The sequence below is a fragment of the Metopolophium dirhodum genome, chromosome 1 (assembly GCF_019925205.1).
Source record: "Metopolophium dirhodum isolate CAU chromosome 1, ASM1992520v1, whole genome shotgun sequence".
NCBI lineage: Eukaryota > Metazoa > Arthropoda > Insecta > Hemiptera > Aphididae > Metopolophium > Metopolophium dirhodum.
In genome coordinates, this window is record NC_083560.1 from 81,160,290 (window position 1) to 81,178,307 (window position 18,018).

The following is an 18,018-nucleotide window of genomic DNA, read 5'->3' on the forward strand; positions in this document are numbered from 1 at the left end:
TTACTCATTTTTATTTTCACATGGCAAACTTCCATGACATTTAGAATTACAAATTCTAGATGCCGATCTGCAAGCACACCTGTTCGTCTTGCATTTTGTCTTACATTGACATCGGGTATATCCTTGTGCCCCTGAAATACTATTTACAGTAGCTGCCTCCCGAAGTGATAACGGTTTTTCTGATTGACCTGCCGATTTTAAAACAGTACTTAGATCCAATAAATTTGCTTTGCAAGGATTTATTTCTGATCTCGTGTACATATGTTTTAAAAATCCACTTTCAGTGCCTACAATTAGAAAAAATAAAATAATTAATTTTTATAACGAGTTTGAATACGAAGATGATTAAGACGTTATAAAAATACTAGTGAACTTCTAACATAGCTTGTATAAATCGTCCTTAACTTCTGTTACAACCGCTAATACATTTCTTGGTGATCCACGAGCACGATCTATATCTGGAATACTCAGACGTACTGTAGTTCCAACACTAAGTTCATCATATTTTCTATTGGATGTTTTAACCATTTTTAGTGCCTGTTTTTCTAAATTGTGTGCAGATGATTGACGTGCATCAAGTATATTTTGTTTTCGTTGATCAACTAAATAAATACATTATTAACTTAAATATATTAAACTATATTACATTTTTTTTTTACCAAGTTCTATGTCACTAGTCACTTGTTCCAAGTTACTAGTACACGGTATATTTTCTTCGACTCCCTCGTTTTTGTTTGACTTCAAAACACATTCAATATCTTTCTCAGATTTCAAAGAGCTAATTTCGTCAACCGGTAAACCAATTGATACAACACCTAAACGAGCTGGACAACCAAACATCGCCTCATAAGGTGATCGACCGATACCTAAAAAGAATCAATTAAAATTATTTTTAAAATTAATTATACATTTTTTAATTACTTATCATACCAGAATGAAAAGCACGATTTTTTCGAAATTGGATAAATTTTAATCCAGATGGCCAATCTGTTGAATTTGTTTCCGCCATCCATGTCGCCAACATATCTTCCACGTCCCGGTTCGCACGTTCTATAGACCCCTGACTCTGACTATGTCTTGGTTTTCCGTGCACTATTTTAACATCGTCCCACATAGTATGTAATTCATTAATTACACTATTAACAAACTCTCTTCCATTATCGGAATGTAGAATTGCTGGCGCTCCAAAAGTTGTATAAATTTCCATTAAGTTATATGCTATTTCTTCTGCTCGTTTAGTCTTTAGTGGTTTAAGTATAACAAATTTTGTCAAGTGATCCTGATAATTCATTATAAATCTGTAATTGTTTATACTCTGCGATTGCACATCAATTAGATCTATTTGTGCACGCGAGTTGTATGCTGAATGCAAAATTGGTTTAGAAACAAGGCCTCTTTTTGGATTAGATGATTTTTTATGACAGTCGGTACAAAGACTCAAAAAAATCATTATTGTTTCTTTTGTTATATTACAATATTTTAACTTTATTTCAGCCATCATACGATCGCGGCCACCGTGGCCGATAGCTATATGCGTAGAGTGAAGAATATTGAATAGCTCTTCATTTTTAACGAAATAACGTATACTGTTATTATCATGGTTCATGGCTTTAATTAATCGTTCTTTATCATTTATTAAAATAACGTCGTACTTACGAATATTTCTATAATTTTTTTTGCATTTTGTTTGAGTCTTGGATAATTTTACGTCTTCTATGCGACGATCGTATTCTTCATTATTCATGAACGATTTGTTGTCATCACGTTTAGCATCAATAATTAATGAAATTGCTTTATTAAATTCATTTTGCATTTTATTTAAATCCATTTTTAAGTTAATAACAAAATAAATAAGTACTGCACTACTAATAAATTACTACTAAACGGATCGTGTTGAATGTACAGGGTATATATTAAACAGATAAATACTGCGATATGCGTTATCCATGACATTTTTCAATCAACCATTTTATCGATATCAGTCATTTCCCCACCTGATATTTTTAGATCTCGGAAAATATTGACAGTTGACACCAAACTTAGTGGGTGCCATTACGAGTTAGTCAATGCTTATGTGTAAGAAAGCTTGTTGATTATTAACGTTCATTATCTTTATCTTTATTATTTTCGCGATCTACGATTATTTAATAAACTGTAGGCAGATACTATTTTATGCCCGGGACACACATGTGTTTAAAATCGGCTATCACAATCGACATAAACCCGTGTTTGATATAATTTCATGTCTCCGCACAGATATATAAAATAATTTTATAAGCTTATTTTATCTTTGTTGTCATTTCTATTAATTTTGAACGTACATTTTTAACTATAAAAACCTAACCTAATCTAATATAAAAAAAAAATAATTGGAGTAGGTATATAGGTAATATATAGTTTTATTTAATTAATTAATAATAATAATTTGTATCGAAACAATATTAATCAATTTTTACAATAAAATATACATTTTTAATATCATTTAAAAAAAAATAATAAATAAATGTCATTTTATGCATTTTTTATATATATTTTTTTAGAACATCAAATTCCTGGGCCTAGTGATAACATTGCCTAATAAACTACGGAAATGATGACAATTCCTTGGCAATGATAACATTGCCTTCCGCTTTTAGGAATTGTCAACATTTACTAGGAATTGTCATCATTTCCTAAATTGTCAACATTTCCGGTAACATATATATTATATTATATTTTATTAATTATAATAGTATGTTTATTTTATATACCTACCTAATGTATTATGGTTATTGACTTTTGACTCAATACTGCATGACGTACCGTATAGAGCGGTGTGAACAGGTTTATGGTATAAACAGGCAATATAGCTTAATATTAATCTAAATATTTTGAAAATGTCATTGTGTATATAAATTATAAAATTAAACTGATAAGTTTAAAATCCCCAAAACATATACCTATGATAACGATTTTGTTATTAGTCAAAAAATTTATTATTTTATTTTTAATATTTTATTTGCCTAATTGCACCTATACGAGTTTTTAAATCACTACCTATTCACTATTTAGGTATAGGTACTGATAGTAATTTTCATTCATAAACTATATAAAAATTTACTATTTAGTATTACAACTCTGAACTCGACTTCTTTCCCATACATGAAATTCATAAAGTGGTTAATTTTAAAATAATTAAAAATTAGCATTATTAATATATTTAACTTTGTAAAATATATTAATGCCTACCTATAACAATAATAACCAATAGCTTCTAAGTAAATAATTTCACATGGTAAAAATTTCTCAAATAAAATAGGTTTGAAATGTATAGTTCAAAAGCATTTTTCTACTAATTATAATTTATTCTAATTCGTAAAATAATAAAATTACAAACACTTAAGATGATTAAACTATAAGTTTTCTAAAAAAGCACGAACAGGTATTCCTTATGGAATCCAGAATAAAAAAAACTTGATGTTTTATAATGATAAATAATGTTAAGTCATGAAACGTTGTATATTTCGAGGAGTGAAACCATCATTATTATTACTAGATAATTATCAGTCGTGGGTGCGTCTAATGTAATTCGTCTGCTATGTGCCTGACGCCCGTGTCTATGTAGTGTCACCACAAATGCAGTGAAATGTATATCAGTATTACTAGGACACATAATATTTAGATCTACTTTTTAATTATAATAACATCACGCCAGCCGAACCAAAGTCATTATAAAACATTCCACTGTACCGGTGGTTGAAAGCAGTTTTTAAATTTCATTATAATAATTCAAATTACAATACAATATGTAAGTATCGGTGTATATAATAGGTACCTACATTTTTTTATAAACCGGCTGTACCTACTGTTTTTGTATTGTAATTCAAAAATTTTTACCATGATTATATATTAGTTTGTGGCCAAGTGGTCATATACGTTCTTCATATTTTTTTTATTAGTTTTCACTGTCGGTACATCCACACTTATTACCTACTTATTATATATTTAAAATTTGAATGTATTGACTGGATGTAGACGTATTGTATTATATTATTCTCTATGTGTCAGTTGAAAATCGAGAGAGTTAGTGGTCAGCTGCCACATTTTTTTCACCCGACAATGCGTGTATGATCATTACTACTTTCTTGGCTTAAATAAATTGGTTGAATAATTTGGTCTCCAAAATATCTAACTCGTCACATAACCTAAACCATATAATTACCATTCTTAGTGAGAATTTCATTTCACGAGAACGTATTTTGCCATTATCTGACGATCTATGAAAACAAATATATATTTTTTTTTAAATTAGACGTGCACAAATTTAGAAGAAAGGAGTATAATAGTATGTATATTGTATATGTGTATAAATAAAGAAAGTAGTATAACTGTGTAAGTAGATATTTATTTCTAATATTGAGGTCCTTAAGAAATAAACGTTTTACAACTGAAAGTTAAAACTTAAATATATCATTATTAAAATAATTGGCACAATAGCCTGTTGCTCTGTTGAACTCCAGGATCCAAAAAAACATGTTATACAGTGTTATATATACACATAGTGCTGCAACAGCATTTTTTATCGTTTCTGTTGTAGTAAGTACTATCCAAATATTATTTATGTTTCAAAATAGTAATAAAAAACATCACGTTGGTTTACTTACTAATGCATATTATTATAACATTATAGTCTATGGATGTATGCGTAGTGCTTACAGTAGATACAGAACAAATACCAGTATTGCACAATAATATTATTTTAGGTTTATCTTAACATAGGTATATATATACTATAATATATAGTATATACAGTCAATTCAGTTATACTCATGAGTTACTGCAGTAACTACTAACTACAGTACTACACTCCAGATTAAATTGTAAAAAATATTCATGTTAAATGTAAGTAATTATCGTGCATTATATCTCACTAGTATAACAGTATATACCTAAATGTATTTTTTAATTGTGCACTAATACCTAACCAATAAAATAAAAACCGATAATACTATGAACAATTTAATCTAATAACATCGTGTCAAGGTAAGTACTTACTATATTTTCATCAATTTTGGATATTTTTACATACAATACGTTACGATTACGATACGTTGTTATGCATTAAGCGTTACAATTTTGATATATTTTAATTCTTGGAATTTTTGGTATGTAGTCGCATATTTTAGTATGTTGGACCATTTTGATCTGAATGAATTTTATTGAATGAACATATTTTCAAATGGATATTACTTATATTAGCTCCGAAAGTGATTTAGATTTACATGATGAGTAAGTTGACAGATATGTTTGGTACCTACCTACACTTTGGTACCTACTTATTCCAACTTAATATTACTTATAAATTTATTTTCCAAATATTTTGACTTATTTTGAGCTGTTTACGGACATTTTCAGTTTCCATTTTTTTTAGTTTTTTTTTTCTGTTGGGTAAAAAAGCTTGAAAATTTAATAGAAGGCTCCTAGGTTATTGTTTCAAAGGCAGATGAAAAAAATTAAAAATCCTTAGACACAGTTTTTATTTATAAACATTTAAAGTTCAAATCTTGACAAAATACGAAAAAATCACGAAAATTAGCAAATTATTTTGAGATATATATCTAAGATTTGAAAATGTAATACAAGATTGTCCATAACTTTGTCTACCTTTATCAAAAAAAAAATGTCTACAAGAAAATCAAATTAAATTTTTATGAGCGTTTGAAATTCATGTTTTTACAACATTTGATATTCATTGATTACATTGATTTAAGTTAAAAGTTGACAAAAAAATATTAACTATTTAAGTTAAAAGTTAAGATAGAAAACAAAATTAACTCAACTCAGTTAAAAAAAAGTTAATTTTTAAGTCATAAACTGCCTTAGTATTTGGTTATAAACAAACATTTACCAAGACGTTTAACACTGTGTTAAAAATTAAATTATTATGATATACAATAATTCGAAAATAAATTACCAAAATCGAAAAAGAATTAACGAATGAGGATTGTCTAGTTGATTACGCATGACACGAAAAGAAAATTAACTTAACTACACGACAATGATAATTAACTATAAAAAGTTAAGTTACAACAATAAACATTTTAACTGAATAAGTTAATTAGTTACAACACGAACATGTTCAGTGGGCCCCATTATCTTCTTGAAGAATAAATAAAATTAAAAATAAATAAAATAAAAAAACAAAAATAATTAACTAGTGATGTTAAAAAGTTAAAAAAAAAATAATTTTTTAACAACCCTTGCCTAATACTTATTTTATATATGAGTTAATAGTAATACACTTTTATCTAAATTAACTAATAAGTTTGTTGTGGAGGTAAGTGGAAACTATATGAATCTAACATAATTTATTAATAGATTGTATCAACTCGAATTATAGTTGATTTTGTGCATATTAAATATTAATTATACAAATACACTGTGGTTAGTTCTGTAGGTACATAATATTATACTTGAAATTATTTCATCAAATATAATTCACGAACTCTACTAAGTAGTAAGTTTAAAGCATGCTAATGTAACTGTGACAAACTGACAAATGACAATCATTAACCAACTTAATTTTACCTATAGTTAAATATTATTTTTTTTAAATATTTTAACTTTAAATAATTTAGCTTTTTTTACACTCGATTACAATATATAGGTTATTCAAATTATAAAAATTATGGTATTTATTGTATAATTATTATTAAATTAAGTATATTGATGAAAATATTAATAGTTTTGAAATAATTGTTCACTTTCCAACTAAAACAAATATTAAAATTGCAAAATTTAATATGTATTCATATAAATCAGAGTAGGTACTACAATATAATATTATAATTATTTGTTTATATATTATTGCATACTGCCTAGTAGGTATCTGGTATATAAAAAAAATGCATACAAAGTGCCTACACGTTGTAAGTTTATAAACACGGTTTGAAATTTATTTCAATAGTCATTTATACATATTGAAGACGAAATCTATGTTTAACAGTTCTTTGTTAAGGGGATTCGATACCGTGGTTTTCTGTTTTTGTCTAACACACGCGCAACATAGTATATTAGACGTGTTTTTTCCAAACATACCAATTGATCTAATGAAGCTATAAGAATCATGAAAACAGATTTGAATTTGTCGTCAAGTCTACTTGAAATCGACTTTCTTACATTTTTGATATTATCCTCAAATTCTTAAAAATGTCATATTCAAAAAGAGTATTTAAAAATTCTAGTATTTCAATTTTTGGAGAAGTTAAAATAAAAAATCAAAAAATTGGGAAAGTCGATTACAAGTAGACTTGACGACAAATTCAAATCTGTTTTCAGAAATCTTATCGCTTCAATAGATCAATTGGAATGTTTGGAAAAAAACACGTGTAAAAAACTATGTCGCACGTGTGTTAGACAAAAACAAAAAATCACTGTATCAAATCCCCTTAACAGTTAAGAAGACTGAAATATTTTTATACCTTGCGTAAGAACGTTGAGAGTGAGTGGCACTTTAACGCGGTACTTAAGTGTTTAAAATCTTGTTTTAAATTTTCAATTCTTAGCTATAAAAGTTGAATATTTTATACATTTTTAACTACGAAATCATTTTTAAATTTTAAATTTTATAAATGTTGTCAAAATTCAAACTTTAAATGCTTATAAAATAATTGTGCCTATGTATTTTTAATACTTTTCAACTGCTGTTGAAACAATATATTAGAAGTCTTGTATTACGCATGTTAAAGCTTTTTGACCAAACGAATAAAATTGTATTTATATTTATAGAAAAAAAAATAAAAAAAACTGTAATCAGAATATGTCCTTAATAAACATATAATATAAATTTCGAGTATCTAAGTTTATTCGTTTTTGAATTACATCAAAATCATTAAATCGCTACATGAGAAATAATAGTGAATATCCAATCTTGTAAAAATATGAACTTCGAACGCTCGAAAAATTAAATTTGATTTGCTTGTAGTTATTTTTCTTTTGATAAAGGTAGACAAACTTATGAGGAATCTTAAATTACATTTTCAAATCTTCGATTTAAAAAGAAAATTTTTATGAATACTTATCTCAACAAAATTTGCTCATTTTCGTGATTTTTCCGTATTTTGTCAAGATTTGAACTTTAAATGCTCATAAAAAAACTTGTCACTGGATATTTTTAATATTCTTCAAACGCCATCGTAACAATATATTAGGAGTGTTGTATTACATTTTCAAGCTCATTTACCCAACAAAAACAATTTTATTGACATTCATTGAAAAAAAAAACTAAAAATATTTGAATTTGAAAATGTCCGTAAACAGTTCAAAACAAATCAAAATATTTTGAACATTTTATCGTACATAGAAAATGCTAATATAAGCAACCAGTAAAAATGTCATGTATCTAAGGTAATTTTTTTAGTATTTAACCAAAAACCAAATTCGTTTTTATCAAAAACTAATTTTACGTTAAAATTCCTTTTTTTCCTTAATTTTTTATTTGTTTTTCCCGTTGATTTGAGAACTATTGGGAATTTTGTCCTCCTCAATGCACCAACTAATTTCATATCGAACAAGGTACTATAGTTGAAAATCAAAGCAGTTTTACAGTCCCAAACGGTGATGACAGACACAAAAAAAAATACACATTATTGTAAAATCAATACATTCATCACTCCGCTCAGAATTTAAAATATAATAGATAATAATACAAAATATGTTTTTTATCTGGCCTTACATTGGACTGGATAATACAATACAATTGAAAAACAGTCGAAACTATTATATAGGTAATGTTATTGCATTATTTTTCAAATAGTTTATACTATACCTATTACCTACTCAAATATAATTAAAACATCTACGTGCTTAATCGGTGGAGGTATATGTAAAATACGGTACCTATACTTGTCCTTATTATTATTGCCGTTTTAAACATAGCATATGTTTTCCTCCTAGAAATTATAAAAAAAATATTAGTCTAGAATATCAGAAACTGACCACGTTAACATTGCACTGGCACCAGTCCTAGGAACCTACCACAAAAAATATTATGGTCTTCAAAAGACCATGTGTTAAAATTATAATATAATTTTTGATGAATTGTTACATTCATGTTTTCAGATACTGATGACTGATCCCTCATTGTTTTTTATTTTATACTAATGGCTATTTAAATTTTAGATTCTGAGCGAAGCGATGAATGTATTGATTTTACAATGATGTGTGTTTTTATTTTTATTTTTTTTTGTGTCAGTCATCACCTTTTAGGACAGTAAAAGTGATTGGATTTTCTTCAACAGTAACTTTTCTGATAGGAAAGTGAATTTAGTTGGTACTTTTAGGGGGGGGGGGGGAGAAGTAAAAATTTCCCAGTAATTTTCAAACGCGACGTGAAAAACAAAAGAAAAATTAAGGAAAAACGGGAATTTTCACGCAAAATCTGTTTTCGAGAAAATCGATTTTGGTTTTTGGTGAAACTCTAAAACAAATGACCGTAGGTACATGAAATTTTGATTGAATGTTTATATTAGCATTTTCTATACACCATAATATTTTCCAAATATTTTGACTTATTTTGAGCTGTTTACGAACATTTTCAGTTTCCATTTTTTTTAGTTTTTTTTTCTGTTGGGTAAAAAAGCTTGAAAATTTAATAGAAGGCTTCAAGGTTATTGTTTCAAAGGCAGATGAAAAAAATTTGGCAAATTATTTTGAGTTGAGAATTCATAAAAATTTTTCTTTTTAAATCTAAGATTTTAAAATGTAATACAAGATTGTCCATAAGTTTGTCTACCTTTATCAAAAAAAAAAAATGTCTACAAGAAAATCAAATTAAATTTTTATGAGCGTTTGAAATTCATATTTTTACAACATTTGATATTCACTCGATTTCTCGTGTAACGATTTCCTTATTTTGTTGTAATTAAAAAACGTATGACTGTAGATACTTGAAAATTTCCCTGAATGTTTGTATTAGCATTTTCTATACACGATAAAATGTTGAAAATAATTTGACTCTTTTTGAGCTGTTTACGGACATAGTCAGTTTTCAATTTTTTTTTTTCCTGATATGTTGTTCTAATAGCAGTTGAAAAATATTAAAAATACATAGGCACAAATTTTTTTTATAAGCATTTAAAGTTCAAATTTTAACAAAATTTATCAAATTTAAAATTTAATATTTATTTTGTAATTAAAAATTTATAAAATGTTCAACTTTTATAGCTAAGGATTGAAAATTGAAAACAAGGATCCACGTAAATAGGTTATATATAAATTACTTTGTTCACAATAATATCATCAAATATACTTAGTAATATCATAGGCTGACATCCACTTACCCACCTTTTTTTTTTTTTTTTTTTTTTTTTATTGGGTAACCCGCGGCAACATAGGCCATTGGGTGTGGGGAGGGCACTGTAGGTTTTTATATTGGGTAGGTTGGTAGGTTGGGTAGGTTGGTACACGTGTGTGTTGTGTTTGGCAGAATTTCTAATGGGGCACCCGTAGGTTTCTGCCGTGCCCCGGGGTGGGGGGATGGCGGCACTTGTTCTCCGGACACCGTGACTTGCACGGAGAAAAATGCCGCCCAGTGGTCGAGGATCGAACTCGGACCGGCTGTGCCGAATCCGTCGCGTTAGACCGCTCGGCCACCTTGTCCCCCCCCCTTTTTTTTTGTAGTTAAATTATTATTAATATTGCTGTCTTATTCTTCTAAAATGTAGTTCTTGGGGAGGGCTTGTAAACATTTTGTAATGAGCTTATATACCTCATAAAGCTCCTTTGCGCCCCTAACTATTGAATAAAATGTTATCATGATACGGTGCTTATATTTCATTTATTAAATTAATACTAAATATGGTTATCCAATTAAATTAAATAGTTATTTATAGAAACTATTATTATTTTTGATTTTTAATTAGTAGGCATAAGTATTTAACAACAAGAACGCCGCTGGTAAAAGATACCTATACTTGTCCGTGCAAAAACATTATTACGATGATAAATCCTATGTATATACAAATTGGCAATGGTAGATATGAACTACAACAAATATTTTGTGATCGTAGTTCACACTTAAATTTAATTAAAAAAGAAAAAAATTGTTTTAGATTCTGAGTGAAACGATGAATGTATTGATTTTACAATGATGTGTGTTTTTTTTTTTATTTTTTTATTTTTGTGTCTGTGTACACGATAAGTAGTCGAAATAATGCTTCGATTTACGACTTCAGTATCTTGTTCGATGGGAAAGTGAATATCGTTGGTGCATTGGGGAGGTCAAAATTTTAATTTCCCAGTAGTTTTCAAAAGCGATGTGAAAAACAAAAGAAAAATTAAGGAAAAACGGGAATTTTTACGCAAAATCGATTTTTAACAAAATCGATTTTGGTTATTGGTGTAACTCTAAAACAAATGACCGTAGATGCATGAAATTTTCACTGGTTGTTTATATTTGCATTTTCTATACACAATAAAATTTTGAAAATAATTTGACTTTTTTTGAACTGTTTACGGACATTGTCAGTTTTCAGTTTTTTTAAATTTTTTTTCTATAAATATCAATAAAATTTTATTTGTTGGGTAAAAAAGCTTGAAAATTTAATAGAAGGCTCCTAGGTTATTGTTTCAAAGGCAGATGAAAAAAATTAAAAATCCTTAGTCACAGTTTTTTTTTATACACGTTTAAAGTTCAAATCTTGAAAAAATACGGAAAAATCACGAAAATTTGCAAATTATTTTGAGTTAGAAATTCATAAAAAATTTTCTTTTTAAATCTAAGATTTTAAAATCTAATACAAGATTCCTCATAAGTTTGTCTAACTTTATCAAAAAAAAAATTTCTACAAGAAAGTCAAATTAAATTTTTATGAGCGTTTTAAATTCATATTTTTACAACATTAGATATTCACTCGATTTCTCATGTACCGATTTCCTTATTTTCTTGTAATTCAAAAACGAATAACTGTAGATACATGAAAATTTCACTGAATGTTTATATTAGCATTTCCTATACACCATACAATTTTGAAAATATTTTGACACTTTTTGAGCTGTTTACGGGCATTTTCAGTTTTCAATTTTTTTAGTTTTTTTTTCTATAAATATCAATAAAGTTTTATCTGTTGGGCCAAAAAGTGTAAAAATTTAATACAAGACTCCTGATATATTTTTACAATAGCAGTTGAAAAATATTGAAAATACATAGGCACAGTTTTTTTTTATAAGCATTTAAAGATCAAATTTGGACAGAATTTATCAAAATCTCGAAAATTATCAACCATTGTAATTAATAAATTATAAAATGTTCAGTTTTTATAGCTAAGGATTGAAAATTTAAAACAAGATTCCATGTAAATAGATAATTTGGTTACCAAAAAATCTAAAAAATACACAAGCACAGTTTATTTGTATAGTCATTTTAAGTTCAAATTTGGACGAAATTACATAAAAACCTAGAATAACTATTTTAGTTATTTTGTTGTGATTGTATAATATTATTCGTGGGCACTTGAAACTTCTAATTTGTAATATTTTCATCGATATATTATGATGATAGTATCACGGTTTGTTGTTGATGTATAACGCGTTATATGTACCTAATGGATATTGTGATATGATTAATTTGGAATTTATTATAGGTCAATTTTTTTTTTAATACCATAGATAAGTGTATAATATGTCTTATACCTAGACTGACATATCGTCTCCACTCAGAATCGTTTTTCTTATACAATGATATATCATTGAATTCAAATTTAATACCATTCATTATACAGTGACCCACTTGTAACCTACAGTACAGCAGAGCGACATCCACTTGCCCACCTTTAATAATGTTCCGGTTGTTGGAATTTGTTCTATAAAATTATTCAATCGGCAATGATTTAACTCAAAATATTCGTGGTACTTACTATAGTTACCTACTATCTACTATGTTTACTTTCTTTATAAATAATTAGGAGAACAGCGAGAATGATAATAATCAAAACGAATACAAAAGTATAGGTAATAGTTAGTATCTGTATTAAACTGTTTATTGTTTTAGACTAGGTACATTAATGCAAATGTAGTAAATGTACCAATGCTCTATGGGTAGTCGACAATCATAGTTTTTGGTTGTTACCTATTACCCATCTCAAAAATAGTAAAATTAAATTAAGTGGTTGTCGTTAACATCGTTTTTATTTTTGTTATACTTTTTATTTTATTTCTTATCATGCATGTCAATATTTTCCATTACAAAATTATAGGTTAAGATAATTATACAGTTATGACAGCACTCGACTAGGTAAAAATTAACAATATTTCAAATTTAACATAAATTACAATGGTCTTAAATATTATTAAATAGATTATATACCTAATCATTTGGTATATAAATAAATAATAATCTGACGAATTTGTAGCCATTATATTATTAAAAACAATGCTGTTTTTGTAAGTATAAATTATACGACATTATTGGGATAGCCATAGCCCATAGGCATAAAGTAATTAGTTACGAATTAACGATACGCTCTATTATATATTATATTTTTAACCATATTTTAAACGGAAATGTTAATCCTTCTAAGTTATAAGTTATCATATAAGAATTTATACAAAATTAGTTTTTGAATGCATTTGTTTGGATTATACATGCATTATATAAACCGTTATAATATAATCAATATAATTGTTAGATATTAATTATGGAAATATTGCGGTTTATACTTCGTAGTATTTTAGACTATAATGTTTAGTAATATATTATGTACTTCTGGGAACTTGACATTTAATAAAATATATCAAATATATTTAAAAATGTGTTTTAACTATAATATGAGTTCATAAGTAAGTACATATAACTCCAATGTACGAATTTTTTTTTTAAAGTTAATATTTTGTGTGAATTGTGAAATGTAAATCAATTATCTATTTTATCATAATAACTGTTTTAGGTAATAGATATACTTTCAGGACAAGTACCTACAACCATTATAGTACCTACTATATATTTCAATAGAGGTCAAGGACTCGAGGTGAGGTAAGCCAATCCCCATTAGGAAGGTGTACAATTAATTAAACAAGCATCTAAGCCAGGAATGCATTTATTTATTTTTAATGGGAGTATGCATAAAAACAAATACTATTTTTAATTGTCTTAAATGTATTAACTTCCTCCTTCCTTTTTCTAGCAAATTTACATCATACACAAGATATAAGTACTTATGTAAAATAATTAATTCGTTACATCCACGTTAAAAAACACATACCTATACCTTCGTTTAACAAAAATTATATTTTGATTTATTAATATTTTAAAATCTCCTTGCGATTATGCCACTATAGGTATTATTCTGATAATAGCATCGTGAATCTTAATCCACGATGTAGAATATATATTATTATATTATCTTCTACATCGTCTCTTGATGAAATTATGTTTTCCATCTAAAAATCGTTGTTGCAGTAATAACTTTTATCACGAAGGTATTAAATATCAACAACACATATCACAGTAGTTTATTCTTTTGTCCTATACTTGGTGATGTGCTCAGCAAACAATAATTCTTACCTGATAATTAAAATTCGTAGTCAAAATTCAAAGGTGGGCAAGTTAATTCAAATTATTAACTGTGGAAAGTTTAGTTAATTAAATTAAATTGCCTTAAGTTAAGTTAAAAGTTCACAAAAAAATAATTTAACTAAATAAGTTTAAAGTTGAGATAAAAATAATCTTAACTTAACTCAGTTAAAAAAGTTAATTTTTTTCAAGTTACAATAGGTTTAAGTCATCACGTTTAACACTGTGTAAAAATTATATTATTATATTATATAGCTGGAAATTAGAAAAAAAATGACCAAAATCGAAAAAGAGTCATCGAATCAGTATTGTCTATAGTTGGTTCCGCAGACACGAAAATAAAATTAACTTGACTGCATGACTATGATAATTTATTAACTATAATAAGTTAAGTGACAATAATAAACATTTAAACTGAATAATTTAATAAGTTTAAAACAAAAATAATTAACTAGTTAAGTTAATGACCACCTTTGTAAAAATTATGAAAACGTTTAAAACGCTACGAAGTTAGGTTACTATACTTTGAATAATCCCTATAATAATAAAAAAAATTGAAATGGGCGAAACGTATCTAACTATTGCGAATAACAAAAACTATTTTGGAAAGTGCTAAATGATCTACCTACTTCGATAATTTTTACAAGGAAATTCCGATTTTTTAAAATTGGTCTTATTTATAAATTAATATTTCGATATGTTATAATATAGTTTTTGTCATTCTTTAGCGTATTCAATTAGCCACTAGGTACTATATTATCTATTTCCGTATGTTTTTAATAAAAAATGTATGGGACTTCTTTCTTTTAAAATCTTGTCCATTATATATGAAAGTGTAGTTCCAATTGTAATTTGTAGTGCTACGTCATACTGTAATAATTGTTAGTAGTTTATTTATATACATCCATAGGTACATGACACGTTTTTGATGTTCATGTAGGTATAATTATATTTTTAGATTCTAAATAGCTCCTAAGCAGTTCGAGGGAACTAAATATGGATTTATAATGATCTGATTTTTTCGTCATTCGATTATTACTGGGTGTATATGAGAAAAAATTTTTTTTCTAAAACATTAATTCTGACTTTCCCATTTAAAACAGCATGTTCTTGTATTATTTTGAGATCTTACCAATTTTAGTGTAAAAATAGGTACTACATGATTATTTATACAGGTTTTTAGTGTATTTATTCACAACCAGTAAAATGGGCAAGCCGGTCACAGTATATAATATGGTACTTGAGAAACTTCGTTTTTCCGATAATTTCACAATGACCATCGATGTTGTATGTATCTATAATAGTGTATCAATGACTGTATGAATGATTCACAGCGTCGTCTGTTTGTTTTTTTGTTTTTCAATCTATTTACTCGTGTTAACAACATAATACAATACGTAAGCAGATAGATACGTACCTATAGGTAAAAATACCTATAATATAATACCTTAAATATACCTATTGGTATAACAACTGTGGCCATTGGGCACTGGCTACAAATTGATAAAAAAAATTAAAAATATCGTATTTAATATAACAATTGTCTCGTTTGAATTTTCAGTTGATTGGTAGGACGCATTGATATTAAACATATAGATACAACATTCCTTATTTACTGCTTCACTGAATATACTTTAGGCAAACATAACAAGGAGAGTGAAACTATAGTTTTCACTCCCACAGAACCTTCAAAGTTCTGAGTGATAAAAATAAATAAGCTATCAATTAAAAAGAGAGAAAGAGATGTAATGGTGTCGCGGACAACTTATAATACTTATATCAGCTATAGACCGGTTGTGTTGGCTTGGGTATCAACTGATATTTTGTGTACAATGTCATGATTTAGTATTTTAATCATAGCAACATGCCAATATACAATACGTTATGGCCCTGCCAGCAATCCAGGAATGACGTGCATTGTAAAGAGATTTAATAATATATTAATATAAGTACCGATGTGGCTATGTGCAATATCCTACTGCCTGAAATTAAATAGATTTTTTTTAAATAAAACACAAGTTCAAAATGTAATAGTACAAGTCGTGTGGCGTGAATGTGCTCGAGACTCAACAGTCAACAGCCATATGGTACACCTTAAAATGCTGTACTGTGGACTCCCTTATTAGTTATAAATTCCATTTCCCACTTCTCTTTTCCTAGACTAGAGGTCTAACAATTTGGACAATACCGTTGTAGTTGTTTATCGTATAGGTATGAATGTTGTTTTCACATTTGCGAATATAGATGAATATGCCATGCAGTGGCGTATTTTCATTTTGTGTGTGTGTGTGTGTGTGTGTGTGTGTGTGTGTGGTCTAAAAAATAAGTAAGCGTATAATATTATAAAAATACATATTATGAGTAGAGTTATTGGGACTAACTGTTACACAAAAATAATCGAAGTATGCAGTCTTAAATATATGGAGCTAAATTTTTATATTACTTTCGAAAAATGCATAAAACATAATAACTAAGTAGCCTACATCGTACATAAACGGTAATAAAAATAATTTATACATGGATTTACTAATTTGCATATAATATATTGATTCATAGTGGACATTATTGCATGTTATAAGCATTTTGAAACTATCGTTATTATATCGTTAACTATATTTAATTTTTTTTAAATACTGGTACATCTACTGGGTTGAGAAATAACGAATAATGTGATATTCGTTACACCGTGATAGGTAACTGATAAACGAACTGATTTTCATTTCTTCGTTCCATCTTGAATGTCCATTAGTTTTACCACGGTATTGTCACAAAGAGACTCATCAAATTAAGACCTACCTACCATAAGCGCAAATAGGGGAGGGGGATTTGGGCACCATGCCTCTCCACACAATTTGCGCTTATGCTACACAAACAGAATTTATTGTGAGAAATATTTTTGCATGTTATTCAAATATGATTTTTTCCGACAATTTTACGTACTTACACAAAAATATAAAAAAAAATGCAAAACTCAAACTTTGTATTTAATTTCGCATTTCAATATTTCAAATTATAGCTTACCTAAAATAATCTACGACCACTACACAAAAAAAACTTTCAAATGCAAGAATTCTCGAACCCTATAAATGGGTTAAGAAAGTTATGAATTAAAAATTATATTAGGTATTTCATTCTGGTGGTGGGTTGGTCAAGACCCAAGACCATCCCCCTTCCCGAAAATACGCTGCACTGATGCCATGATTACCTAAAGCCACGTACACACTTTTAACATTTGCGCGGGACATCCTTTGATGCGGCCAAATTTACCGACAACTGCAATTATTCTATGATAAACAACTCATCTTTAATAAAATCCTTGAGTGTGCAAATTGAGAATTTCTAAACCAGAAATTTGATTGATATACTAATATTAGGTACTATTAGAATTAGGTCCCTGATTTCTCGGTCAAACATCTAGCTTAAAATGCACAACAGAACAACACGCCATTTTTACGATTTTACCTAGGTAA

General features: G+C 27.6%; 2 protein-coding genes across 2 annotated transcripts; both read right to left on the bottom strand.

Moving 5' to 3' along the window:
• Window positions 1-528, bottom strand: LOC132942201 (uncharacterized). Its single transcript, XM_061010521.1, has 2 exons — window positions 381-528; window positions 1-287 (listed from the first exon to the last, which is right to left on the bottom strand). The coding sequence occupies exons 1-2, from the start codon at window positions 526-528 to the stop codon at window positions 1-3; spliced, it is 435 nt and encodes a 144-aa protein (XP_060866504.1).
• Window positions 529-642: 114 nt separating this feature from the next.
• LOC132942211 (KRAB-A domain-containing protein 2-like) lies at window positions 643-1,450 on the bottom strand. Its single transcript, XM_061010532.1, has 2 exons — window positions 931-1,450; window positions 643-866 (listed from the first exon to the last, which is right to left on the bottom strand). The coding sequence occupies exons 1-2, from the start codon at window positions 1,448-1,450 to the stop codon at window positions 643-645; spliced, it is 744 nt and encodes a 247-aa protein (XP_060866515.1).
• Window positions 1,451-18,018: the final 16,568 nt, after the last annotated feature.